Source organism: Mustela erminea, chromosome 14 (assembly GCF_009829155.1).
Source record: "Mustela erminea isolate mMusErm1 chromosome 14, mMusErm1.Pri, whole genome shotgun sequence".
In the NCBI taxonomy this organism is placed as follows: Eukaryota; Metazoa; Chordata; class Mammalia; order Carnivora; family Mustelidae; genus Mustela; species Mustela erminea.
In genome coordinates, this window is record NC_045627.1 from 53,220,699 (window position 1) to 53,230,554 (window position 9,856).

Here is a 9,856-nt window from a genome sequence, read left to right on the forward strand (position 1 = left end):
GAGAATAGAAATCACTCTGCTTTTATTACTACTGGACTGTTTCTTACTATTATTTCAACAAACATATCTGGAGAACAAGAAGTGGTGCTCGGAGATGAATGAGGAAAATGCCTCAGTCTTAGAGGACCATCCTGTGAAGTGATGTGCAATGGGTTCTGGGATAGAAGTCAGTACAGAATCCTGAGGGGTCACAAAGGAGAGAGATTTATCTTTATTTCTAGGGAAGGGATGTTAGAAAAGGTGAGAGATGATGATAGACCTGGTTCATGAGGAAGAGAGCATTTCCGGTTGAGGGAGCTGCAAGAACAAAGCCACAAAATCTGGCCAGACTGGGCTGTGGCTGTGGCTTTGAGGAGTGAGATGAGAGGGAAGATAATGTCTGGAGAGGAGGTGGATCGAGGAAACCAGCTGGGGGCATTTCTTCTGTCAGCCCTGACTTTTAGAAAGGTTATTAAATGGAAAAATCAGAAAATACAGAAAAGCAAAGGCAAAGAAATGAAATCAGGTACAATGTATCCCCACTATTCAAATTCTGTACTGCCATTCACCTGTTGTTTTTTTCTCCACGTGTATATACAAACATAAGATCTTTTTCTTAAACTCAAAATGAGATCCCTTTGTATACACTACTTTTAAGTTTTCTTTCTTTTTATTTTTGAATTTTCTTCATTCTATTTTTATAAGCATCAGTAAAACCCTTCTAAAGCATCATTTTGATAGGTATAGAGCATTACGCTATATTAATACATCATAATATACTGACCTTTAAAAGTATAGTTGCTTTTGCATTTTCAGTATTATATTATAAATATAAATATATATTATAAATATATATAAATATAAAAATATTATAAATATTTTCAGTATTATAAATAATGCTGTGATGACACCTTGAAGATGCTCTTAATTATTTCCTTAGGCTAAATTCCTAGAAGTGGAGGTTCTGGCTCATATTGAGTATGAATTTTAAAAAGCCTGCCTCTTGGCACCCATGCAATTGTTCGTCAAAACCAGGCTTGGCTCATATTGAGTATGAATTTTAAAAGTCCTGCCTCTTGGCACCCATGCAATTGTTCGTCAAAACCAGGCTTTTCAAACTTTGCCAAATCATGGTTCATAAAGATTGGATTGTTGATTTAACTTGCATTTCTTTGAGGTTGAATGACACTTTATGAATTTAATTGGCCATTTATACTTACTTTTTATGAGCTAAATGTTCATGCCCTTTGCCTAATGTCCTATTGGCACGTTTCTCTTCCTTTATAAATCCCAGTACATCTGTATAATATTTCTCATGGCATGGTGTCAGGTATGAATCAAATGATAGCAACCTGCTTTAGAATACCTCTCATTTCTCTCTTTAGCCTGGAAATCACATGAAGCTGTGGGTAGAGATTCACCTCATAGTCCTGGAAACCCCTCTCAGCCCAAGAACCATGAATAACCAGACACTAGTAACAGAATTTATCCTACAGGGCTTTTCAGAGCACCCAGAATACCATGTGCTCTTATTCAGCTGTTTCCTCTCCCTCTACTCTGTGGCTCTCATAGGTAATATTCTCATCATTTTGGCCATCACCTTCAACCCTGGGCTTCATACCCCCATGTACTTTTTTCTCTTCAACTTGGCTACTATGGATATTATCTGCACCTCTTCCATCATGCCCAAAGCCCTGGAGGGTCTGCTGTCAAAGGACAGCTCCATCTCTTACGGGGGCTGCATGGCCCAGCTCTATTTCCTCACATGGTCTGCATCCTCTGAGCTGCTGCTCCTCACGGTCATGGCCTATGACCGGTACGCAGCCATCTGCCATCCTCTGCATTATAGCACCACAATGAGCAAGGCATTCTGTTGCAAGCTGGCTATAGGTGTATGGTTGCTTTGTGCCTTCAACACGGCCATCCATACGGGGCTGATGCTACGGTTAAATTTCTGTGGCCCCAATGTCATTACCCATTTTTTCTGTGAGGTCCCTCCTCTGCTGCTTCTCTCCTGTAGCTCCACCTATGTGAACAGCATCATGATTGTCCTGGCTGATGCGTTTTATGGCATATTGAACTTCCTGATGACCATCGTGTCATACGGCTTTATCATCTCTAGCATCCTCAAGATGCGGACTGCAGAGGGGAAGAAGAAAGCCTTTTCCACCTGCTCCTCCCACCTCATTGTGGTGTGCATGTATTATACTGCTGTCTTCTATGCCTACATAAGCCCAGTCTCCAGCTATAGTGCAGAGAAGAGCAAGTTGGCTGGTGTACTGTATACTATGGTGAGCCCTACACTCAACCCCCTCATCTATACTTTGAGAAACAAGGAGGTCAAGGCAGCCCTCAGGAAGCTTTTTGCCTTCTCCAGAAATTAATTGCTGTCTTCTGAAGCTTTTGTTGGAGACTACATGTTGAAGTCCACAGTGGTTTCAGAGACTCTCCAGTGAATAAGGTTTTGGAAACTACCACTAATGACTCAGTGTGGTTACTAATAGATTCTCTAATGACTTGAAGAGCCATTATTGTCATTCATCTTGCTTTCTTGTAATCTTGTAATTTTTATATTTTCTACATTTTGTAATGATTTAAAAAATTAAAAAAAAACATTTAAATGAGCATTGAGTGATTGAAAACACATTACTCATTTGATAAAACAAAGCTCATTTGATCTGTATACTCCGAAAATTCAGTTTAAGTGGCGCCTGGGTGGCTCAGTCGTTAAGCGTCTGTGTTTGGCTCAGGTCATGATCCCAGGGTCCTGGGATTGATCCCCACATCGGGCTCCCTGATTTACAGGAAGCCTGCTTCTCCCTCTCTACTCCCCCCTGCTTGAATTCTCTCTCTGATGTCTCTCTCTATCAAATAAATAAATAAAATATTTTTTCTAATTTTAATAATTTTTAAATTAACATATAATGTATTATTAGCCCCAGGGGTACAGGTCTGTCAATGGCCAGGTTTACACACTTCACCACAGTACATACCTTCCCCAATGTCCCTAACCCCACCACCCTGTCCCTACCCACCTCCCCCAAGCAACCCTCAGTTTGTTTTGTGAGATTGTCTCTTGTGGTTTGTCTTCCTCCCAATCCCATCTTGTTTCTTTTATTCTTTTCTTACCCACCAAACCCCCCACATTGCCTCTCAACTTCCTCATATCAGGTAGATAATATAATAAAATCTTTAAAAAAATTCAATTTAAGAATATAGCAGTATCCATGATGGTGAATATAAGAAGAAAAGACATAAAGAGTGTTGCATTCCAAGGTGTGATGTGGATGTACAAAGATGAATGCAATGTGGAAGGAGCCCTGCACTGGTTGGGGAGAAGATCTGGATTCGTATTCAGACTTTCAGAGCACTCAATTCACTTCAGCTGTAGTTTCCTTCTAAGTGTAATGAGGAAAATAAATAACCCAGAGGTGCTGTCAAGACCAAACAAGAGAACTGAAGACAATGCTGTCAAGTGCTGTCTAAGTGTAAGATTTTATTGTGGTGGGTTATTGCTGAGGGTAGGAGCAGCCCAGGAAGTCTGGATGTCACAGCCCCTCACCCCTGCCTGCCTCAGGGTGACGTTTGTGGTGGCTAGCTGGAAAGGGTAGGTGGGGGTTAAGATGATCCAACCACAGAGGAAGAGGCTGCAGGGATCGCAGTGGATTCAGCTAAGACTCAGTGAGAAGCAGCATTGAGAAGGGTAAATGAAAAGCCATTCTGGTGGTTTCTGATGTAGAGTGGATCTTGTTTATCTCAGGGAGCCTCAGGTCATGAGTGAGACCAGCTCTGCTCAGGAAAGGCCAGATGGAGTTCCTGATAGATCATCCAGTCTACGGCCATACCACCCTGAATGCACGCGATCTCGTCTGATCATCCACATTTCCTTAGTGGATTCTCTCCTAGCTTCCTAAAGCCTTTCATATTTCAGGCCCCAAGTTTTTCCCAAATTTTCAAGTGCAAACAGTCCATTTTAGTTTTCAGACCACTTTCTTCCCTGTTCAGTGGAGCCCTGTGTCAGGTTCTGTCCCTCTCAGCCATATGTGAGTAACTGGTCCTTCTCTCTGTGAACTCTATGTCCAGGTCAGCACCCCTCCCTGCCAGAGTACTGTCTTGCTTGGAGTTTATCTTCTCTAGATCATCCTTTCTCTAGAACATCTCTAGATGCCTTCCTGTCCTACCTGACAATTTTTTTGGTGGCTCCTTTTTACAGCAGCAAATTTGCTTTTCTTAGCTGAGACAGAGATGCAGCTCTTGCTTCTCAGATGTTATCTTAAAATTAGTCCTTGTGATTTCGTGTAGACAAACTCATGATGCCACAGGCATCCAGCAGGCAGCATTTTCTATGATCGGCTGATATGACTTCACATTATCAGTTCTTTGGTGAGCCACAGAAGGGGAACTGTTAGAACTTCTGATTTACCCATTTCTCTGCTTTTTGTATTTGATAGTGTCTATCAGTCAAGGGAGGCTCATCCTTTCTTCAGATGTTTCTCCAACCACAAGCCCTTACCCCTTTAGCCTCCCTGACTCAAGCAGATCTTCTGTAAGTGTTACACCAGATTAGTTCACCAGCACCAGAAGCCATATTGTGATAAAGGGTCTGTATGATGGAGGTAAGATACGGGCTGTGATCCATCCAGCTCCTCTTCCATGGAGGCTGCTTTATTTATTTATTTATTTATAAAGATTTTATTTATTCATTTTTCAGAGAGAGAGAGATCACAAACAGGCAGAGCAGCAGGCAGAGAGAGGAGGGGGGAAGCAGGCTCCCTGCTCAGCAGAAAGCCTGATGCAGGGCTTAATCCCAGGACCCTGAGATCATGACCTGAGCCGAAGGCAGAGGTTTAACCCTCTGAGCCACTCAGGTACCCCTGGAGGCTGCTTTATGAACTGAAGTCTTAGCCACATTCCTGTCCTTTGGCTCCAGACAATGAGGTACTTCTAGTCTTGTATTTTATATTGGCTTTCCTTTTTCTTCAGTTTAGGATTGACCTTTGGGTACAACTATACCAGAGTTTGTCAACTTTGAACTTGTTGATCATGGCAGGTGCCATCCTGTACATCATAGTAAATTTAGCAGCATCCTTGGCCTCTACCAACTAGATGTCAGTAGAACCACTCCAGACAAGAATGTCTCTAGACATTGCCAGATCTCCTTGGAGGTGAGGAGAGAGCAAAATCATCTCTGGGTGAGAACCACTGAGCTCCAACCAACCAGTCTCTCTCACTTTTGGGATTTGTAGTCACTGGTGTGCCACTTCCACCACTGACTACTGCCTCTAGCCAAGGTAGCTTCTGTGTGTCAGGTCTGAGACTAAGTACTGCCACAATTTATCTTTGGTTTTCCAGGAACACTGTAAGAGGCTAGGTGATACACCCAAGTTCTACAACGAGTGGGAAGTGGAGATAGGATTTTAGCTACAGCTCCATGAATCCAGAGCAGATGCTCTTATCCACCAAAGTGTATTAGAACCTGTCATGGACTCCACCTTCTGCCACTGTCCATGGTTGGGACAAGGGACTTTGTTAACAAGCAGCAAACCTGCTGCAACTCTTGTCTGACCAGTGGGTTTGGAAGAGCAATCTTTTTGAAAGTGTTTTGAAATGGAGCAACTGGTCTCAGCAGAGGACACAGATTTAGATCCTAATAACTTTTTTTTCAGGCATACTGAATTGGTGTGGTGATGTCTATCACTTAACAGAGATGAGAGACCTGAGCCGTTTCCCCAGATGTGATTTCTCAGGGGCCCGTTTGGCAGGGGCAGGCATTTATTCTGGAGAAAGGGATGTGTAAGATTACAGAAGCCCTGTCCCATTTAATTTCCCATTGCATGGAACAGATTCTTATGTTATCTTTTTAAATTTAATCTAAGATCCTCCTTTCTCTTAGGAGTTTGGAGGGGTTGCTTTCATCAAAGATAAGCAAAAGGTTATTTGGCCCACCTCATCTGGGAGATACAGAGGCCAGAGGCAGGGCTAGTTCTTAGTTTTCCACCACCCATTGGAGTGAGCCCAGTAGCCTCCTTAGATCATCAGCTAGGCACCATATTTTGGTCATACTATGTTGACAGCTCAGCTAGAGAGTACACCTGGCATTCTCCTAGAGAAACATGAGATGGAGAGAGGGTCTGGGCTTTTGAAGAGAGTGCTTCTTTACATTGGCTTCATGTCAGATTTGAGGACCAAGTCATGATTAGTTCTTGCTTTGTCTTCTTTTGGGGGGCAGATAAAGCAAACCTCAGGACTTCAGTGGGCTGGGATTTCCCAAACATGTGCGTCTGAATCTATTGGTAGTGTGATGCTGAGTTGATCTACTGTCATGTGCTCCCACATGTTGCCTTTTCCACCTTCAACACTTGTACTCTTGGACAGGTCATGGTAGACTTGTACAGGTTATGATATGCTTATGAGAAGAATGAGACCCATCAGAATACTTCATTTTTCTGGATTAGAATGAATTATGGTGATTGGGTAGCCCCATAAATGTGTGTTTTTTAAAACAAAACTGTCATTCATGTTTCCTGTATTGGATAGTGGAAAAACTCAGAGACCGAATTATAATCCATTCTCCACTCAGATTCCTTGGGATGCTAATTAATCTACACAGCATAACTTTTGTGTGGGTCTACATGCCAGGAAACACAACCACATTCTTCTGCTTCCCACTGTGCTGGGATAGCTGCTTGAACTAGTCTAGGTGGGGAGGTCTTGAGTTGCTTGGGCAAAAACTGGCTCATTATTAACCTATTATCTCTCAGGGCCAACCCCAGCTCTGGAACTCTGAGCCAGGGGTTCTGCAAACCATGTTTCACCTTTGCAGAAGGATTTCTGTTAGTCTCTGCCCAGAGGGAGCCCCAGAGAAAGACTGAACTGCTAGAGGCAGAAAGGACTTGTTCTGTTCCACTTGCTTCCTGTTTTATTACAGCATTGCTGTAATACTCTTTCTTTAACTCTGCAGTAGTGATTGAGCCCAGGGGCAGCAGCTGGCTGCAGTTTTCACACTTGCAGGAGTACCATTATTAGCCTCACAAAAACAGTGTCCTGTGGTCACAAGTTTTGCCTACTTAGAGGTTTGAATCCCAGCTCAGCAGGAGCTCTCTCCTTCAAGATCCTGAGGAAGCAGCACTCTCTGAGAAGTGCCTATTCCTCACGGGCCTGAGACCTAGCTCTATAGAATCTCTTCACGCCACAGGAAGACGAGGGCTACCCAGGAAACAGACACCCAACAGAGATCTCTGACCTAGCTCACTGGAATTCCTTCTCTGGGCTTCTCAGTTACAACAGCCTTAATCTTTGTCTTGGTTCCTCCAGTCCTAGGAGATGAAGCTTTCTTCTGCACTTGCTGTCTCTTTATCACCTCAGTGTTTGCTCCATGCCCTTATGGTCCACCAAAACTTATCTAACCAGTTCCTACATTAAATCTTCTCTGTAAAGTTGTCTGATACTGTTTCTGTTCGCCAACTTGGACATTGATGGAGGCTTCCATTCAGTGGATGTTTACTTTAATGTTGTTGCTGCTGCTGCTCCTATGCTCACAGGAATGCTTCAGACCCTGACAGATTTAAGCCATACTCCATCAATTTCTGTCTCAGACATTTGACAGATGATCAAGAGCCAGAGCCCATCCTGCCCCAGGAGCTAGGAGACCGTAATTCTGATTTTGTTGACATTTCTGATGACCTTAGGTGGTATTTATTATAAGAGTTAAGAATTTTTCAGGCTTCCTCTTACAGATCTAAGGATCTTTTTTAAAAAAAGTCAACATGTTCCTCATTGCACAACTGGGCTGGAGAGAAATCTCTTTGAATGCTCTAGAGGACTTTCTCCTGACCTCATTCATAGCTTTTATTTTAATAAAAGCTTTTATTTAATAAAAGCTTTCAGAGATTTTATTTTATTCTTTGTTCTTGGTGGAGTGTTCTATAATTGTTGGTTAGAACCTGATAGTTGATGGTGTTGAGTTCTTCTACATCTTAGTGATTTTTTTGGCTTTGTTTTATTAATTGTTGAGAGAGGGATGGTGAAGCATCCAAATGTAATTGTTGACTATCTTTTTTTTTTGCCTTTCAGTTCTATCAGTTTTTACTTTACATATTTTGCAGGTCTCTTGTTTGGTGCACATATCTAGGATCACTCTATCTTGGTAGATTGATGCTCTCATCATTGTGTAATGTCCCTTTCTGATTTTGGTTATTTTTATTGCTCTGAAGTCTACTTAGTCTGATATTAATATAGCCACTCCTGCCTTCATTTGATAAATATTTGCGTGAAAATCTTTTCCCATCTACTTACTTTCAAACAGTCTCTATCGTTATATTCAAAGTGAGTGTTTATGGACATCATGTAGTTGGGTTGTGATTTTCAGTCTATTTTATCTATATTTCTTTCAATTGGTATAGCTAGACCATTCACATTTTGATGTTTTAAGGGTTAAGTCCACCATTTTACATTTTGTTTTCTGTTTGTTTTTCATTTCCATATTTTCTTTTTCCTGCCTTCATATGGGTTACTTGAACATTGTACAATAATTCAATTTTGATTTATCCATAATGCTTTTAAGTGTATGTATTTGCACAACAGTTTTAGTGGTTGCTTTGGATATCATTTCCTTTATGTTCAGAGAACTTCTGTCCATTCTTTTAGGATAGGTATGCTGGTGAGAAATTCTTACAGTTTTCCTTCATCTGAGAGTGTCTTTATTTCCCCTTCATTCCTGAAGGATATTTTTACTAGATGTAGGATTCTATATATTGGCAATACTCTTCTTTCAGCGCTTAAAAAAATACTGTGCTACTTCTTTCTGGCCCCCATGGTCTCTGATGAGAAATTTACTGTCATTTGAATTGTTCTTTCCCATGGATTATGTGTTGTTTCTTTCTTGCTGCTCTAAACTTTTTTTTCTCTTCAATTACCAGAAGTTTGAATATGTGTCTTGTTGTGGATTTCTTTGGATTTATACTATTTAGAATTTATTCAGCTCCTTGGATTTATAAGTTATATTGCTTGCCAAATTTGAGAAGTTTTCAGCCTTCGTTTCTTCCAAGTCCCTTTTTAGCCCCACTCTTTTTCTTTTCTTTTTCAGACTCTAGTGACACAAATGTTAGATCTTTTGTTATAGTTCCACAGATCTAGGAGGCTGTATCTGTTTTTTTTTTTTTCCAGTTTGTTTTCTTTCTGTTTTTCATTTGGGTAATTTCTGTTATTCTTTCTTCAGTTCATTAATTTTTTTCCTTTATCTCCTGCATTCTGCTGTTGACCCCATCCATTGAATTTAAGGAAAAAGTTAATTATGATATTTTTAGTTCCAAAATTTCCATGTGGTTCTTCTTTATGCCTTTTATTTCTGAGCTGGAAATTTCTATTTTTAAATTTGTTCCTAGCATGCTTGTAATTGGTCATTGAAGCATTTTGTGATGGCTCCTTCAAACTCTGTTAAATAATTGTAATATCTCTTGCATCTTGATGTTGGTGTCCATTGATTGTCTTTTTTTCATTCAAGTTGAACTCTTCCTTACTCTTGGTGTGAAAGGTTCTTATCAACTGAAACCTGGGCATTTAGCTCTTTTTTAAACTTGGTGTTTTGTCTGGTGTTCTTTGACAATGCTTTTGGAGATTAAGGGAGAGCTTTACTTTATTACCACAGGCAGGGCTCTAAATTCCCCCACTTGAGTTTCAACTCCACCTTAGTAGCACTATGAAGTTGGGACTTAATAAAATCTGGGAGGATTATATGCAGTCTATTTTTGAAGACTTTTATGGAGGACAATAGACATTTGGGAGTCCATATTATTGTATTTGCATATATAATGAAAAGGTAGGTATGATTTTTTATTACAATTTTCTGTTTCCAACAATGCCCAATTAGTAGCCACTG

The 9,856-nt window shown here is 40.8% G+C and overlaps 1 protein-coding gene across 1 annotated transcript; it reads left to right on the top strand.

The window, feature by feature from the left end:
- Positions 1 to 1,376: 1,376 nt before the first annotated feature.
- On the top strand, positions 1,377 to 2,363 carry LOC116573122 (olfactory receptor 13A1). Its single transcript, XM_032312912.1, has one exon. The coding sequence runs from the start codon at positions 1,377 to 1,379 to the stop codon at positions 2,361 to 2,363; it is 987 nt and encodes a 328-aa protein (XP_032168803.1).
- Positions 2,364 to 9,856: the final 7,493 nt, after the last annotated feature.

Coding starts and splice junctions, on each gene's coding strand:
- LOC116573122 (XM_032312912.1), top strand. CDS start 1,377: ATGAAGCTGTGGGTAGAGATTCACCTCATAGTCCTGGAAACCCCTCTC.